Source organism: Orcinus orca, chromosome 4, assembly GCF_937001465.1.
Source record: "Orcinus orca chromosome 4, mOrcOrc1.1, whole genome shotgun sequence".
NCBI classification, from domain to species: domain Eukaryota; kingdom Metazoa; phylum Chordata; class Mammalia; order Artiodactyla; family Delphinidae; genus Orcinus; species Orcinus orca.
In genome coordinates, this window is record NC_064562.1 from 102,276,458 (window position 1) to 102,296,091 (window position 19,634).

Consider the following 19,634-nt stretch of genomic DNA (forward strand, 5'->3'; position numbering starts at 1 on the left):
TCTAATTAACAAGTGCACATAAAATGTTAGTTCTAAGGCCAAATTAAAAATATGGAATATAGATGGGACTTCCCTGGTGGTCCAGTGGATAGGATTCCACGCTCCCAATGCAGGGGGCCAGGGTTCGATCCCTGGTCAGGGAACTAGATCCCGCATGCATGCCACAAATAAGAGTCCGCACGCCGCAACTACAGATCCAGCCTGCCGCAACTAAGACCTGGCACAGCCACAATTCATTAATTAATTAAAATACTGAATATAGAAAAGAAAGCACGGGAGGGGAATTAAAAAGGGTCAACTTGATTTTCTAGTGTATTCCATCTTACATCCAATCAGCACAGCATTTTCATTGCAAGGCTTTTTCATTCCAAGGCATTTTCATTGCAAGGCAACTTAGGATACCCAAGATGCAGTGGTTTCTTTCTTTTCGTTTTTGTAAATTTAAATATTCCCAAAACTGCCATGAACTTACCAATGTGACTGAAAAGCTGTCATGCTTATCACTCTTCATTGTCTCAACACAACAAACCTACACAAATATTTATACAGATAAGTAATTACTACCAATTATACAAACCAAGCCAGAGTGCCTCCAATGCTTGCTTTTTCCCCAGTAGTAAGTTGTGTTCAGGAAATGCATTACCCTTTTCACACCATTAGGATATCATTTCACTCCCTGAAGCAGAATCAGGCCTGATGAGACATAAGTGACATCTTGATGTTGTACCAGGCCTAACGGGCATCCAGAACTATGGGCAAGGTGTCCTGAGAGATGGTAGCAGCTGGGCATTCAACATTCCTACATCATTATAGCTGTCCAAGCAGAGAAGAGAGCAGGAAGAAGCAGACCCCAAAAAGTTGGGGGCGACTCAATGACAACATGTGTGGTCAAGCAGTAATGTATCAAATATGTCTGCTCAAAATGCCAAGGCATATATTCAAAGGGCTGCAGTCCTCTGCACTAAATACACTGCTGCCTTCCTAAGACATGTGCCACAAACCACAGGTTGCAATATAAGAAAGTTCATCTTGAATCCTGCCTGTGAAAGGTTACCAAAAGAAACTGATTATTAAAATTAAAGTATTTGTATACAGTGCTTTACTATTTACAAATCACTTACACATCCATTGTTTTGACACACATTTTACCTTACTTGATAGTCACAATGTATCCAGCAGATAAACACAACAAAATTATCATTACTTATTTTATAGAGGTAGAAACTGAAGCTTAAAGAAATTATCTATAAGTAATCTGTCCACAAAACCTGAGCCTTCCTGAAGATTATAAACTTATTTGGTTCAATCGTGTGGATCCCCCCAAAAAAGCAGCCTACAGTGTCTTAAGGTTTAATGCATGTCCCTATGCATCTAAGAAGTACTTAAAACACTTAAAAATAATGAAACCTTTTGAAAAACACTGAATAGTCAACCATACAAAAAAACAAAATATTTAAGCTTGTCAGTTTGTACAAATACACTACTTTCTAAAAATCCAAAGGAACTTTTGCCTAAGAATTTTACTACAATGTTGTCAGGGGCTGTAAGACTGTCTTTGACTGAAAATATCAATTCCTTTGGGTACTTCAGCAATTAAATACCCTATAGAATCAATATATTCCCTGTACACATCAAATTCTGCTTACACGAACCATGTTGCATCATGGTTTCAAAGTTCTCTGAGTCCTTTGTTCAAAAAACTTTTTACTGAGTCCCCATCATGTTCTAGACACTCTTCTAAGAATATATAATTTTTTTTTAACATTATCTGTCATCAAGTGACCAACAGCCTTTGGGTATGACAGACAATTACAATTCAGTATGACACTTCCAAGTGAATTATACCCAGTCCTTTAAGAACACACAGGAGGGGTACTGAACCCAGCCTGGTGGATCAGGGTAGAATATCCTCAGACCAAAATCTTGAATAATAACCTACCTAACACCAGCACTTTTCAAGCACAGGGATACATTAAACTGTGGAGCCCATACAACGAACTCCAAGTTCTTGAATATGGCTGGAGAACTGAATATGAAGGAAGAGAAAGGCAAAACAGTTCAGCTGGAGAAAAGGTAAATGAAATAGTTATACAGGACCCTATATGCCGTGCTAGCTAACATTTTTTGAGCACTTGCTATATGCCAGGCATCCTCAAATGCTCTCTTGCATTTAATCCTCACAGAGAACCACTGAGCTAAGAGTAATTACCTTGCAACTGATGGAGGAGGCAAGGAGAGGTTAGATCGTTTGTCAATCTTATAGAGGTTTTAAGTGGCAGAGACAGAACTGGAACCCAGTTCAGATTCAATCCTAAAAGTGAGCTCATAAACTCTCCACTCCACTGCCTCTCTTAATGAAGGCTGCTAGGGGGAGCCATTGAAAGGTTTTTAAAATAAGGAGTGAAGTGATCGGATTTGCTCTTTAGAACGACTATGTGGAAGTTGGACAAAGGGGTGAGTCTAGAAGCAGAAAGAGGAAGCTGCCAATGTCTGTAGCAATCCAGGTGAGAAACAATGAGAGCATGAATTGTGGCAGTGAGGATGAAGGAGACAGATTCAAGAGTTTTTCAGGACGGAAAATTATCAGTTCTTAGTGATTAAACATAAAGAGTTAGTGTGAGAGAGAAAACCTGGCTTGGGGAACTATTGGGACATGACATAATCTACCAGGAATAGAGAAACAACTGGTTTTGTTTTTTCAATAAATATCTACAGAGTATCTCCCAAACGCGAAACACTTTTCTAGGCCAAAGGTCAAGTCTGAAATTATGGTACTGGTTGTTAGAAAATATTGAGAGTAAATGACAAAGCATTAAAAAATATAAGGTATATTGAAAATTAATCACTACTATTAACAGACTTGGCCTAGAGTCTAGTGAAAACATTTTGTGCTACCATTTAAAACAAAAGAGTACCACATGCAGAAAACAAATCAACAGAGGAAAGGCATCCCACAATTTTAAAATGTGTTATTACATTTGAGTTTGACAGATCTTCACTCTCTTACACAACACAAACACACACACACACACACACACACACACACACACCCCACCCTGTAATGTGTTTTACTTATCCCTCTCCCTCTTAAAAACAGTATCAATTTTATTACCCTAACTATAATACATATTTGGAGATTTTTCATCCCACTATCACCACTGTGATTTGCCAAGAACTTAGTTCATAACCTCCTACTTGATTTCCTATAAAATATGACCTACTTCACATTGGCTTAATTCAGTAACAATTCCTAGATTTTTTAACCACACCTTTCATCCAAGGATGCTCTGTGCAAATCCTAAGGCACAGCAATCCTGTGCAGATGTGGCAAGTTACTACAATTCCCATTTTACTACATAGTTAGGAAATTGGCCCAGGGGAAGTAGAGTAACTTGGAAATAATCACAAAGCCAGATGCCAAAAATAACAACTTTTAGCCAATCCATGAGAAAATACTGCCCCTAGTTGAAATAACATGAAATTTAGTATTAGGAGGAAACAAAATGTGAATAATGTTTTAAAGCCAAGTCCTGGGTTTTTTAAATATATTTTTTTAAATGACCGAATACTAAAGATTTGTAAGAACTTTCAAACACACCATTTTTTTCCCTAATACTTTATCCATCCAGAGAGCCAAAGATTATTTAATGAATTACATCTGGCAAGAGTAGCTTCCCTCCCACCCCCAAAACGTTTTTTATCTTAGCCACTTAAGACACTGATAGAAATCTGTGGGTATAGAATAGGTAAGTTTTAAACAAACCTATTTAAGAAGCATATATTAGAACAGGAGTCAAAATACCCCAAGTAAGCCTCTTATATTTTTTCCTGAAAGTATACCCTCTGCAGATCCATCTGCAATACGCATGGACAATACATTTAAAGCTTTAATAGTCAATACTCAAAATGAAAGTTTCCCAATTACAACTAATGCTGTATGTTTCTAAATATGCTGCTATTTAATATGATTTAATAAAGGTAGTTTTATTTGGTCATGAAGTAAAGGTCTTACACGATTTATAAACAAAAAAACACAACTTGATTTTTAAAAGTTGCTTTTATGAGGTTTGTGTGATCATTCTTATCTGCACACATCAGAGCAAAATACCTTCCATTATTACAAGGTATTTGCTTACAGTCAGAAACAACAGTGTGTGCTCAAGATTTCACCTTCAAAAAGAATGATTATGCCCTAGGAACAAGTAAGGAAGACAAATGATTATAGGTGGAATCCACTCATGGAACCCAGACTGCAAATTTTCACAGAAGCCTCACATATCAATCATGAAAGATGATTTTCCATTAAGTAAAATTCAAACTAATTCATACTAATTCTAATCACAGCCTTATAAAAAAATGCTTTCTTCTCCACCAACATTCCTCACATTTGTATATCCTCTACTAGTAGCACTTCATGTGGTTTACAAATGAAATGACACTCCAAGTGATTTTATGGATAACGTATCTTCTAAAAGTAGTGATCAGCTAGTTGGGGCGGGGGTGTACCTCCTGAACAGTCTACTCAGCCTAGTAATACTGGTAAATCTAATACCTCTTATTCCAGCACCAGAATATCCAGGCCATTTAAACGCAGCATACCACCGTCCCCCAACTCCCACACCAAACTCGAAGCTTTTAACATTTCCATAACAATAAGCACTCTGAACAAATTAAAGCTCCTTTAACACTAGAAGTGCCTTTACCTTACTTAAAGACTATTACTTAAATGTCTTTTAATTGCATTTGATTAATGCATTCCACAAAGATTCCAGAAGCAGTAGTCATCAACCCAAACTGCACTCTTAAGTGCTTTTTCCTCGTTTCAACTTCGAAGATGGGGCAGAAGAGCTGTCATAAATCTACAGAGCAAAAGCACATAACTGTAAACTATCTAAAAATTAAGGAAAAGTAAAATATTTATATCAAATTTCCAAGCAGGATGCCCTCCCTTTTTCCTTGCAAAGCAGCAGTTACTGGTAAAATAACTGAACTCTTGAAAATGCTGAAATTCTCCACCCCAAACCAACATTCACAAGTTTTTTAACACCAAATACTCAACTGCTATGCACGTACCAAATGAATATCCAACGTAACAATTTAAACTATTCTCGCACGCCAACAGAAAAAAAACATCTTTCGTCTCTACAACACCCTCAGGTAACCCAGATGCAAAGCTACGACAGCTGCCCTTGGCCTAGGCCATCAGAAACCAAGGGGCGGGAGGGCGGGTACTGGGGTGGGGGGGGCGAATAACCAAGAGACCTTTTTCCAGGGCTACTGTTGCCAAGCAAAACAACCAGGGGCCCAAAGAGACCGCGAAGAAAACTGGAGACACTGTAATCCCGAGAGAAAGGGGTGGTGGGGAGGTGTGCACGCAATCCCGAGAGAAAAGGGTGCGGAGAGGAGGAGCGCTGAGGAGGAAACCAAGTATCCCCACGCATCTTTCAGACGCACAAAAACAACAACAAACCCTAGGGTCTGTCTGTACTTAGGAGCACCAGATGGAGTCCCCGGGGCTGGGACAGTTCAGCCGACAAACACCGTGGATAGTGGATAAACCAACCGATGATGGGAGGTGAAGGGGGTACCAAACGAATAAACCACTGAACGGGGGAGACAAAGCCTCCGGGGGTGATCAAGGGCCAAGCAGAAAGGTGAGAGGGAAACGCAAGAGAGAAATAATGGGAGAAAAATTAGAAGAAAAACAGAAATGTGGTACCTGGGCTGTGGCAGGTCACTGAGCTACCGAATAGAGAGGGGCACAACAAAGGGGCACGGGAGGAAGGACAGCTGAGGGGAGGAGATGAAGAAGGGATGCGGGGCGCGACGGGTCGGACAAAGCGCCCAAGGCGGCGAAACAAAGGGCCGGGGGTAGAGAGTCGCGGGGGGCAGCGGGGAGAGACAAAGCGCCCGGGGCCGGGGGCACCCGCCCGGCGAGAAGGCGACGACGGCCCCAAGGAACAAAGCTGCGCGGGGCCGGGAGGCAGGGCCAGCGAGCGGCAGCGCGGAAGGCGCGCTGCGGGCACGGAGCCCGCGGGCCCCGCGCTCCGGGCCGCACTCACGCCCGCACCCACCGGCCTCGCCGCCGTCGCCACCCGCCCTCACGCGCCGGAGCCCGAGCCACAGCAGCGCAGAGCGGGCAGCGCACGGCCACACGCCGCCGCCGCGCTCGGCGCACGCTACACCGCCGCCGCGGCCCCCGGACGCCAAGCGTGCCGCGGCCCTCGAACCCGCCACCAGCCGCGGGCTGCGAGACGCCCGCAACTTTCCCGGTTCCCAGCGCTCCGATTCCCCCAGACTTACCCTGTCACAACAGGCGCCATCTTCCACAAACTCTCGCCAAAACTCCAACCCTCGCGAGATTCCCCCTGACGCCTTCCCTGGTCCCTCTCCCCCGCCCCTTCCCTTTTTCCTCACTCCTCGATTCCACCCAGTCCCCGCGCTCCCTTTTCCCTCGCAGCAGCCGCGAAGAGCCAGACGCCTCGCGCCGCCAGCGGAGTAAGGGATACAGCTCACTGCCTTCCCTGGAAACCTACCCAAGAGATGGAGCATGCGCAGGCGGCTCCTCCGCGGGCGAGCCCTCCATCTGGTACATGGGGAGCGCTCCGGTTATCCGGGTTTTGGGACGCGCCCTGAGGGACGTACGTGGAGACTGAGGAAAACCGGAGGGGATTACAACGGGGACGGAGAATGGAGGGGTCAGGAGGCGGAGCCGAGGGGAAGAGCGGAGGGGTCCTGGGAAAATCTGCCGCGTTTCACAGGCCTAGATGAAACACCTCCTCAAATGGGTGTTTTCCAAGTGGCTTCCCGCTCACTCTAGTTCCCAGCCCTTTTCATTCATTCAAACGTTCATTGGACGCCTCCATTACGGTAATGTCAGCGTTAGGTGCTGGAGCTACAAAGATGCCTGGAGTTCGGACGAGTGACATACCAAGAACTATCTTAGTTCATTCGACCCCCTTGCTAACAGAGAGACAGACAATATTACATCGTGGTCCGACCCTCCAGAACTCTGTAAATGAACAACTTTTGCAGTTGAGCTCTATTAGAGCCTTAGCTTTCTTCTCCTTGGGTGTGAAATTAGGTCAGGCCAAGGCCTCTGGCAAAGACACCCCTACTGTGTCCACTTCGCATACACACGCCAGAGCACCGCGAAGCTTTCTCCATAAGTGAAAACTGCGTTGTAATTGAAAGCCACCACTCCCCCACCCTGCACTCAAGCCAAAGGTTTTGCTTGGGCAGAGAGCTGCCTGTCGTGTAAATCTCCCTAGGACCTCATCGCAGCCCCCAGACTTGTGTGAACCCAGATGTATACGGGGACAGACTGACAAGGTCCTCCCGTGGGCCTGGCACAGTCGAGGACGCTGCTCGTTGCCCGAAGTGCATCTCAGACAATCTAAACCTGGAAGCCCCCGAGCAAACTTGGCCCGTCTGGGCACTTACTAGAAAGGTGCAGGACCCGAGCCCTACCTCTTCCTCCCTACCTGCAGCACCCCTTTCTTCCCCCCACCCTTGCCCTTTCAATTCCTAGAGATTCCCAGATCCAGCACTGCCTCCCGCAGGGAGTCCCAAAACCCGGAGAACTGGAATCCAGAGCCCGAAACCTGCTGAAGGCGCTGCAGGATTGGCGCGGCACGAGCGAGCGGCACTGCGCATGTGCCCAATGCGGGCAGCCCAGTCTCACGCTACACCTCCTTCCCACCGCCTTCCACTACTCGATTCAGACACAACACGGGCCGTGGGAAATTTCTTAAACCTCGCGAGAACCCTCCCACTGTTGCCTATGCTTTTGCTCCAAATCTCGCGGAGCCCAGGAGGGACAGGTGTTTGTCTACAGCAGCTCCCGGCGCTGTTCGTGCCGCGCGTGCCCGGGCGGCGGGCGCGGGCGGGGTGGGAAGGGAGCGGCTCTTGGAGGAGGCGCGGGGGCGGGCTGGAGGGGTGCGCGTGGCTGGGAGCGCGGGGCGGGGGGCGGAGGGCTGCTGGGAGGGGCCCGACGTCTCGCACACACACGCTGCGTGACGCTTTGTGGAAGGAAAATGGGGGTGGTGGAGAGGCAGCTTCTGAAAGAAGAAGGGGAAGCCTGGAGATTAAAAACTCCTCCTGGTGTGGATGGCAAGAGGTCAGACTCTAGGGCAGGAGGAGCCCCAGGCCGGTCCCCGGGGAGGTTTCCTGTCGCCCTCCACGCGCCTGGTACTTTCCTAAAATGTTTTTGACGCCGCGCCCCCGGCCTCCGGGAGCTGACGGCCCCCAGTGTCGGGTTTGAGTCATGCCTCTGAGTCACCCAGTCTGGCCACCACTTTACTTGCTTTAAGACAAGTTTGGATTCCCTTAGCTACTCTCTTCTAGCGAATGGTTGTTTTCTTTCTGAGGTACCCGCTGGTCTCAAGAGTTGGGTAGGGAAAAAATTGTGCTCTGTGCGCTCTTGCGTTGTAGACTTGCATAGATTCCGCCTCCCACTCGGACACATTTTTTTAATTTCTCCCCCTTAATCTCTTTTTAGCCTTTTGAAGTAATCCGTATATATCAGTTTCTGCGGGGTTTTTTTGTTTTTTTTTCCTTTCCCCTAATTTAACTTAAAATACTGGTTTTGCTTTCCTTCACCTTTTTATGTGTTCGTTGAAATATTCATTCCAAATTTTAGGTATTGTTTCATCAGATGCTTTAGTGACAGCTGTTTTAAGTGCATTCCTTCTTGGTTTATTTATCTGTCCAGTAAATTCCGGTTTGCATTCTTCAACCAGGCACATTTCAGATTGCCTTGGTGTGGTTTCTGTAACCAGCCTAGCCTGGCATTGTCTAGGAACTGGTGTCTTGATGACATCGTAGACCCACAAATGTAGAGTTGAATTGAGTTTTTTATTTTCGGAGAACAGTGAGTCCTTTAATAAGGGTTCATGTTCTGCTCGTTATGTAGTGGACAAGAAATCAAGTTTTTTAGTTGTTTCCAAGGTTAGTTGTGTGTGTGTGCGCGTGCATTTGCATATCCCTTTGATTAAGTATTTCACAAAAAGAAGATGCAAGAACATTTAATGCAGTATGTCACTGCAAGGCTGATTTGGAATAGGCTAGCACCAGGAGGAGAATGATGCCCATGGGCACACATTCCTTTGAGCCTTCATGCCAGAAGGCATTTCAGTCATGGCCTTGTCTAGGCCATTAATTGCATCTGGAACCATGGTCATCTGAGAGCCCCAGCCACAGAGAGCCATGGTAACCACAAGTCAAATCACAACTCACCTTCACCCTAATACCTGCTCTACCTGCATTCTTTCCCCATCCCAGTAAATAATTCCATTCTTCCACTTATTTAAGCCAAGAACCTTGGAATCATTCTCACCTCCTTTCTGTCTCACATCCAACATCCAATCCAACAAAATCTTGCTGGGTCCACCATCAAAATTGACCCACAGTCCAAACACATCCACACCTCCATGGCAACCAGCCCAGCCTAACCCATCTCATTTCTCACCTGGTTTTCAGGAAGTCTCCTAACTCATTCTGCCTTCATCCATTATTGCCTTCCCTCAGTCTGTTCTCAGTAGAGCATTCAGAGTAACCCTCTAGAACGCTCCAGTGGTTTTCCTATGAGGCCTGCCGCCCAGACCTCCTGAACTCCTTGATCTCACCTCTTCCCCTTGCTCACTGAGTCCTAAGCCGCAGCCTTCCTTGCTGTTCCTAGGACATACCAGGCACCCCCTCAACTCCTACCTTTGCTCTTTCCCCCAGATGCCTTAAAGATCCTTCCTTCACTGCTTTCAGGTCTTTGCTTAAATGTCACCTTCTCAGCAAGGCCTTCCCTGACCACCCTTCACGAAAGTAACTCCTCATACCCCCTGTTCCCTCCTTCATTTTTCCCATGGCACTTATTGTAAACTAACATACCATATATCATATCTGTGTATTGTGTTTACTCTCTGCCTCCCCCCATTATAATGCAATCTTAATGAGGGCAGGGACTTCTATTTTGTTCATTGTTCACGCCTCAGCCACCAGAACAATGCCTGGTGCAGGATATACGCTCAGTAAGTATTTGTAGAATGAATGGGATGTCTTCCACTTCTAGAACAGAGTAGAAATGATTCTGAAGACTCACTAAGCCTTCTAGGGTTCAGAACAATTCCGAGGTTAGACCAGTAATGAATATCCCAATGCCAGCTTGCCTGGAGAGGAGAAATGAGCCTACAAAGCAAACACCTGTGTTGACTTTTTGCAAAAAATATTCTTACTCCTGAGTTAGACCAGTAGATGAACCTATACTTAACTTGAAGGGTTTCCTTTACTCTCCATCCTAGAACCTCAGGAAACAAAACACTATTGGCAGAATATAAAGAAACAGATATTCTCATGTGTTGCTAATGGAGTGAAAACGTGTATAATCTTTATGAAAACCATTGTGATAAAACTTACCACTACCTGTTAATCCTACAATTCTGTTTCTAGACATCTATCCTGCAAATAAACTCATAGTGTGTGAAACAACCTGCACATATATTGTAGCATTATTGATAGTAGAGAATACCGATAACAACCTAAATGTCGATGAAGAGATGTCTTATTAAAAGAAAACCACCAGGCTTTCCTGGTGGCACAGTGGTTAAGAATCCTCCTGCCAATGCAGGGGACACGGGTTTGAGCCCTGGTCCAGGAAGATCCCACATGCCGCGGAGCAACTAAGCCTGTGCACCACAACTACTGAGCCTGCGCTCTAGAGCCCGTGAGCCACAACTACTGAGCCCACATGTCACAACTGCTGAAGCCCACGCGCCTACAGCCTGTGCTCTGCAACAAGAGAACCCACCACAGTGAGAAGCCCGCGCACCACAACGAAGAGTTGCCCCCGCTCACCACAACTACAGAAAAGCCCTTGCACAGCAATGAAGACCCAATGCAGCCAAAAATAAATAAATTAATTTAATTTAATTTAAAAAAGAAAACCACCCTGATATATTCATAGAATTGAATAGTATGCATCTGTTAATAAGCAGAGGCTGCTTTTTATGTGCTTATGTGGAAGGATCGCAAAGTTTAAAAAAACAAGGCGCAAGGGACTTCCCTGGTGGTGCAGTGGATAAGACTCCACACTCCCAATGCAGGGGGCCTGGGTTCAATCCCTGGTCAGGGAACTAGACCCCATATGCATGCTGCAACTAAGAGTTCGCATGCCACAACTAAGAGTTCACAAGCCACGACTAAGGAGCCCACGTGCTGCAACTAAGGACCCTGCCTGCTGCAACTAAGACCCAGTGCAACCAAATAAATAAATTTTTTTTTTAAAAAAAAGGTGCAAAATAGTGATAGATAAATGTATACTTATTTGCCTATATGTATCTAAAAGGGTTCTGGAAGTACACAGGAGAAACTGTAACAGTGACTGGTTCACTGTAAGGGACTCAGTTGTTGGAGGATGTAGGTGAAGAGGTGGCTTATCTTGGATCCTTTGAATTTTGTACCAAGCACATGTACTGCCTGTTCAAAATTTAAAACATTTTAATTAAAAGGGGGGAAAGAAAGAAAAGGAATAAATGTGCAAGAAGAAAACAATGACCAAAGTGTTTCCTTTTTCCCACCTGCTAAAAAATTATTTTCTAATAGAAGTCATGTACTTGATGTACTGTCTCAATAGAATTAAGAACTGCAGAACTGTCAGGACTTCACCCCAATCATTTGGTAACTCTGAACTCAGTCCATTCAAGCAGCAAGTTCAGAGTCCCTATTACTCTATGTCAGGCATGATCTTTGGTAGTTTACAAAGGATAGGTAGTGCAGAGACCTCAGGGGACCGCCCCCCCCCCCCCGCCCCCGGCCAGCAGAGTACACAGACCAGCTGCAGGATAATTCTAGGGTAGAGGCATGAGTTTAATGGCATTGGGGTACAGTGGAAAAAGCACCTAACTCTTGCCTGATGGGCCCAGGGAAACCTTGCAGAGATGACTTTTGAACTAAATCTTAGTGGAGTGGGAGTTCAGAAGACAATAAGAGGAGGAAGCATAAGAAGCAAGGAAACAGCATGTTCAGGCTCTGAGGTGTGAAACAGCATCTTGTATTCAGGGGAACTCCAGGTGGTGCATGTAGAAGCGGGGGTAGGCAGCGTAGGCAGGGTCACAAGAAGGACCTGGTAGAAGGGTGGTCCTCAAAAGTTGGTGGGCCCAATCCCTAAGACTTAAAATGAGTAAATCTGGGTTGAATCCCAGGAATAGGCTTTTCTAGCAGGCTGATCAGGGATTCTGATGCAAATTGTCCATGAACCAAGCTTTGAATCTTTGTTGTAGGAGTTTGGTGTACTCTTTCTTCAGGAGTTTCACATTAAAGGGGCCAATGGTATGTAGTTTCTTTGTTAAAACAATAAAGGAAATATTTAGCTACTAAGAGGAATAAGTTTGGAGGCCCCTACGTGTATATCCAATAGACATGTGGAGCAGATAGTGGCAGTGAGATCAGCACATTTGTGATGGGATCACGTTTCGCTGTGGTGGTTTAAACACAGCGGCATGTTTCAACATTGCTTTCATTCTAAAGTTAAGTTACACCAACTCATATTAATGAGACACACTAAAATATTGAAAATTTTATTGAATACTAGGCAGCCCCATGATGGAGAACATGGGTTCCAGCATCACATTGCATGGTTCCAGCTGTAAGACCTTAGACCAGTTATTTAACCTGTCAGTGCCTGTTTCCTCACGTATACAATGGAGAAAATGGCAGCTAATTCATAGGGTTGTCATGAGGATTCAACGTGTTTATTCTGTCTAAAGCACATAGAATGATACCTGTAACATAATTGCTATAGTAGTGTTCATTTTTATCATTATTTAATAAATCCATAAGTTGCCTTCATCCCATGAAAATTCTTGCAAAGCATGTCAAAATGTCTTTAATGCTTCAACAATCAATGTTAAAATAGCCAAACATAGTGATGATTTTATCCAGATTGATGTTGATTCATTTCTTTATCATACCCATTCAGAAATGGCAATATCATTATTATTATTTAATTTCTAAGAGATTCATGTGGCCAAAAAGGTTAGGAAACCTGCTGTAGATGGCCGACAAGAGCAGGGCTTGATGTGAGCAGATTGTGAGGTGGTTGTGTGCCTAAGAAAACCTTACTGATAGCTCATGTTAGAAATTAAGAGCCTTTTACTCCACAGAAGTCTCTTAACTCATGGTTTTCATTCATCCTAATACCTCCCTTTTTTAATAAAAGTATCCCTATCATTTTCTACTGTGTGTTAATTAAAATTAATAAAATGTATAGAAGATTGAAAAAGTGTCAAGAAGGATTCCATAAAGACTATGTGATTCTATAAGGAAAACAAGCTCTAATTCTAGGATTAAAAGAAAGAAAGAACATTGAAAGTAAGTCACAGAGTGGGCTTTAGGAGAACTTGAGAAACAAAAAGTAAATATTCACCCTTTGCTTTGCGTTTGATTTTAAACAGGATTCTTTGGCCCTGGGAATTTGATTTATTTTCTTTTTTTTTTCTTTCTTTTTTTTTTTTTAGGTCCAAGTAAAACAAAGCTTAACATGTGCAGCAGTTCAAGAAGGTGAAACAGGGGACTTCCCTGGTGGCGTGGTGGCTAAGACTCTGAGCTCCCAATGCAGGGGGCCCGGGTTTGATCAGTGGTCAGGGAACTAGATCCCACATACATGCCACAACTACGAGTTCGCATGCCACAACTAAGGAGCCCACATGCAGCAAAAAGCAGCTGGTGAGCTGCAACTAAGGAGCCCTGGAGCCGCAGCTAAGGAGCCCGCCTGCCGCAACTAAGACCCAGCACAACCAAATAAATAAAATAAAAATTTAAAAACATACGCAACGTAACAATACAATATAATTTTTTAAAAAGGTGAAACAAGAAAAAGAATGCGCCATTTACTCTAATGATGTAGAATGCGAATGGAATCAAATGTACCTTTGGTGAGAATGTGTACAAGGTGAATAATCTATCAAAAGTTGTTGCTCATGTAATTGAAAGAAAATGTTTCCATGTGTGATTGATACATCTTGTTCTTTCTATGCCATAAACAAGATAAAGCCAGTTAACACTATCTATGCAATCAATGAAAACAGCGTATGAGTTGTAAAATTCCAGTTATCTATTTATAAAAGAATACATTTGAGTTTTGATTTTCTAAACGTTCCCCTTTGTCATGTATCATATATTGTGGTTTTTGGTTCTGTGTTGGGTCAATGTTGAACACTCATAATTAACGAAACAGCTGGGGTATAAAGGAAAAAGCATTGGACCAGCTCTCCCATTGAGTCCTACATCCACCACTAGCCAGCTGGCTAACTTTGGGCAAGCTAATATTTCCTCATGTGCAAATGGGGAATGTAAAACCTATGGCTTACGGTCATTTTGAAAATTATTTGAGATATTACATGAAATAACTGGGTACATAGTAAGTACTCAGTAAATGCTGCTGCTTTAGGAAATTGTACCACCCATGCCAATGCTGTTTTCTTTTCTATTAGATGGACTAGGACTCCCTGCCTTAGAGATTTGTTACACAGATCAAATCAGATAACGACATAGATAATTAAATGGCAAGAATTATCTTTAAATAAGTTTATTGTATTTATTTTTGGTTGGCACATTTATTTGTAAAAATTTGAGTATGGTTTTATACCAAATCAATAGAACAGACAAAGATCCCTAAATTTTCTCCTCTGGCCCATGTTACTATTAACCTGGGGCTTAAATGACCTTTATCAGTTTTTCAAAGAAAGCCTACCAGAAAGGTTTCACCCTTTGCATCTGTGTTGTTTTGTGTCAGAGATAGTGTAATGATAAGCATCAACTTGCAGTTATGACCTTTGTGGCTAGCATCCTTGTCCAAAATAGACTAAGAACTAAGAAGATCAACTTTGGAACCAGTCTATTCAACCACTGACAAACAGTGAAAGATATCAAACGATTCCTATCTTGTGAAAAACCAAACTCTGTCAAGGACAGCTATCAAAGACAATGGAGAATCCCCTTGAACATCATAATCAAAATTGTACATTGTCACTTTTAAAACAGCCATGATGTCAGTATGTCAATATTTTTTATTTTAATTAATTAAAAAAATTTTAATTGTCATGTCAACAAGGGGAGTTTAAAAATGAAATCTTGTGAAATTACTGCAGGAAAAAATATATAAGATAATTTCTAAGTAAGCTATCAATAAATATTGAGTACAGATTTAGTTTAATGTAATAGGAAAAATAAAAGTTTCATCTCAGTCTCATAATGATGTACTTAATTTGTAAAATGCATTAGAGAAACTATTTAAAGGAACCTTTGAAGACTCCGTGTTACATATTATAACTGGTATTGTTTTATATGAACTTTTTTTCTCTTAAATGGTTATTGAACAAAATTCTATCATGATTAGCATTCTGTGGAAGGTAAAATAAATTGTATTAAGGTGTTACTAATATCCCACTAGTGGAAAAAACATTTCTCAAGATCTTAACTGCAAATCTCCTCCCACTTAAGTTCTTTGGGAAGATTTGGAAATTTATGCATGCTTCTTTTTTCTTTTTTTTTTTCTTTCTCCCAGCTTTCAAAACACTTGGCTTAAATTCTACCCTCAGAATTACTTCTGACTTCAGTGAGAGTTATAAACTATTGTTTGGGAGAAACAACTGTCTCCTACTTTTCAAGTCTAAAGCTCTCCCGAAAGGTTCTTATGAAATGTGAATCTGATTTTCATCATGCAGTTTTACCTACATAGCATCATAGTTTCCTTCACCAGCAAATACTAAGTATTTTATTTTTAACCAGCAAAGCTATATCTGTATTTGCATGGTACTTTCCAAGTTTCCAAAATAGGCAACAAATCACAGAATCTAAGCCAAACAAAAGGACTTAAGAACAGAAAGATAACTTCTGAAAAACAGATTACATACAGAAGTACTCAGTTTTATGAAACAGAGGATTTTTTTAAAGTTGTATGCCAATCTAACATGCAACCAAACCCCTTTCTATTTAAAGGGATACTGTGATATGCAATTTGTGAAATGACAATAAATATGAGTGAGTCTACACCATCCCAAGCCTTCTCACAAATATCATCTCAGTCAGTCCTCAGGACAAAGCTGCAGATAGATAATTTTATTCCTGTTGTAGCTGAGGCTCAGAGAGCATGATTTGTACAAGTTATAGTTCTGGAAGTGGAATTTATGCTTGTGAGATTTGTTTGGACTTTTTTGCTATATTAAGTTATTTTATTATTACAACCTGATAGAGAATATATCTTGTGTCATATACTCAAAGTATCAGATTATAATTTTTAAAATTACTTACAAAAATATAAATGCTTAAGAATGCAAAAGATTTATTTTTAAATAGCAGGTAATATTTTATATACATAAATCAATCGTATGAACTAGTAACAGTGGCTAAGGATGGGTAGCCAAAGCAGGGAGAAGACCTAATACCCTTGTGGATTTTTTCCCATGTTTATTATTTTAAAAAATAATTCACCAAAGACATTACAAGAAAAGAAACCTACAAACCAATAAATATAAACACAAAAATTCTCAACAAAATTCCAGCAAACGCTGAACAAACTAGGAAGGGAACTTCCTCAACCTGATAAAAGCATCTGTGAAAAATCAAGAATCAGTGTCATTTTAAAAAATAAAAGATTGATGCTTTCCCACTAACATCAGGAAGTAGACAAAGATTTCCATTTGGACCATTTCTATTCAACATTGCACTGGAGGTGCTACCCAAATAATTTGGCAAGAAAATGAAATAAAGGCATTCGGATTAGAAAAGAAGAAGAAAAAGTGTCTCTATTTTCAGATGATAGGACTTTATATATACAAAATTCTGAGCACTCCACTAAAAATGTATTAGAACTAATACACAAGTTCAGCAAGTTTGCAGGATACAAGGTCAATATTCAAAACTCAATTGTATTTCTATATATTTGCAAGGGACAATCCAAAAATAAAATTGAGACAATTCCATTAGCATCAAAAAGAATAAAATACTTCGGAATAAATTTAACAAAAGGAATGCAGTTCTTACACTCTGAAAACTATGAAACGTTGTTGAAATAAATTTTTTTAAAGAAATTTTTAAAGATCTAAATAAATAAATGGAAAGACATTCATGTTCATGGATTGAAAAATACTAATAAGATGGCAACGCTCCTCAAATTGACCTACAGAATCAACACAATCACTATCAAAATTTCAAGTGTCCACTTGGCAGAAATGGACAAGTTGTTCCTAAAATTCATATGAAGTTTTAAGGAACCCAGAATAGCCAAAACAATCTTGGAAAAAAAAAAAGAAAAAAAGCTGGAGCAGCTACACTTCCCCTTTTCAAAACTCACTACAAGTCTTCAGTAATCAAGACTGTGTGGTGCATGCATGAGGTAGACATATAGTTCAATGGTGTAGAATTGAGAGTCCAGACATAACTGTCACATTTATGGTCAATTGATTTCCATCAAGAGTGCAAAAACAAATCAATGGGGAAAAAGTAGTCTTCATAAATGGTGCTGGGACAACTGGATAGCCACATGGAAAATAATAAACTTGGGCCCCAAACTTCACAACATATATTAAAATTACCTTAAAATGGATCATAGACCTAAATGTAAAAACTAAAACCATAAAACGCTTAGAGGAAAGCATAGATCTTCATGAACTTGGATTAGCAATGGTTTCTTAGATATGACACCAAAAGCCCAAGCAACAAAAGAAAAAATAAATAAATTGGGCTTCATTAAAATTAAACTTTTGTGCTTCAAAGCACACTCTGAAGAAAGTGAAAAAGACACCCCACAGAATGGGAGAAAATATTTGCAAATCATATATCTGATAAGGATCTAATATCTAAAATATATAAAGAATTCTTAAAACTGAATAGTAGAATAAACCATAATGGAAAAGAATATTAAAAAAAAGATTTTATATATGTATAAAACTGAGTCACTTTGCTGCACAGCAGAGATGGCACATTGTAAATCAACTATACTTCAATTTTTAAAAAACTAAATAAAAAAGGGAAATAATCCAATTTACAAATGAGTAAAGGCGCTAAATAGACATGTCTCCAAATAAGACATGCAAATGGCCAATAAACACTTGGAAAAATATTCAACATCATTAAGCATCAGGAAAATGCAAATCAAAACCACAATGAGATACCATTTCATACCCACTATGATGGCAACAATCAAGAAGACAGATAACGACACGTTGTCAAGGATGTAGAAAAATTAAAACACTTGTACACTGTTGGTGGGATGTAACATGATGAAGCCATTTTGAAAGACAGTCTGACAGTTCCTCAAAAGGTTAAAATAGAGTTACCATATGACCCAGCAATTCTCCTAGGTATATACCAAAGAGAACTGAAAACACATGTCCAAACAAAAACTTGTACATGAATGGTCATGGAAGCATTATTTGCAACAGCTGAAAAGTAGAAACAAACCAAATGCCCATTAACTGATGAATGGATAAATTAAATGTAGTATATCTATAAAATGGAATATTATTAGGCCACAAAAAGAAATGAAGTACTGATATATACTATAACACGAATAAACCTTGAAAACATGCTATATGAAAGAAACAAGTCACAAAAGGCCCTCTGTGTATATGAAATATCTAGAATAGACAAAATTATAAAGATAGGAAGTAAATTAATGGTTGCCTAGGGCTAGGGAGTATTGGGAGGGGTATGTTGTGAGTGACCACTAAAGCATATAGGACTTCTTTTGGGATGATGAAAATGTTCCAAACTTGATTGTGGTGATTGTTGCACAACTTCGTGAATATACTAAAAACCATTGGATGTACACTTTAAAGGGTGAATTATATGGTATGTGAAGTATATCCCAATAAAGCTGTTAACAAAAAAAGCAGAAAAAATTTAAAATTTAACTTTATTCATTTAGTTGCTTTAAAAGTCAATATGATCTTAACCTTTACCTTAGCCATATGCTGATATAAATGTTCATGTGTGGACAAATAAATAATAAGCTTCATAGAAAATTAGAGAATCGTCATCACTATGTCAACTGATTTACCCTCTAGCATCATAGTAAGTTTGAGATTATATTTCTGGCAAGGATGGTATTTCTTAACATTTCGGAAGTGAACTGACCTTGTTTTAAGATAAGATTAATAGCTGCAATTTTTTTGGTTGTTTTTGTTTGTTTGTTTTTTTGCGGTACGCGGGCCTCTCCCTGTTGTGGCCTCTCCCGTTGCGGAGCACAGGCTCCGGACGCGCAGGCTCAGCGGCCATGGCTCACGGGCACAGCCGCTCCGCGGCATGTGGGATCTTCCTGGACCAGGGCATGAACCCGTGTCCCCTGCATCGGCAGGCAGACTCTCAACCACTGCGCCACCAGGGAAGCCCCAATAACTGCAATTGTTGAGTACCAACTTAATCCAAGGGACTTCATGTCCAGGATCTCATTTGATGCTCTTACACCCCTGAATAGGACTCCTCCCCCTTTTAATAGCTAAGGAAGCTATGGCCCAGAGAAATTAACTAAATTTCCTTAGCTCACTGTTACAGATATAGCAGAATATGAACATTTCCTGTCTTTTGCCCTATGCTGGACCTACTGGGTCACCTTCTCCCTCCTTACCTTTGATGAATTAAGAACC

At 41.3% G+C, this 19,634-nt stretch overlaps 1 protein-coding gene across 6 annotated transcripts in view; it reads right to left on the reverse strand.

Annotated features, from left to right (window-relative positions):
- Positions 1-19,634, reverse strand: part of LOC101273691 (recombining binding protein suppressor of hairless) — a 231,021-nt gene that overhangs the window by 109,875 nt on the left and 101,512 nt on the right. The window contains exon 1 of one of the 6 annotated variants that reach the window (XM_033421624.1): positions 6,537-6,686. The exons of 2 other annotated variants lie outside the window; for them this stretch is intronic. In XM_033421624.1, the coding sequence (XP_033277515.1) occupies positions 6,537-6,595 (59 nt within the window). In that variant the 5' untranslated portion in view covers positions 6,596-6,686. Of the gene's footprint in view, positions 1-577; positions 599-6,303; positions 6,687-19,634 lie in introns of those variants that run through there. 3 more of the 6 variants (XM_004266212.3, XM_004266213.4, XM_049708983.1) reach the window with 3 other exon arrangements.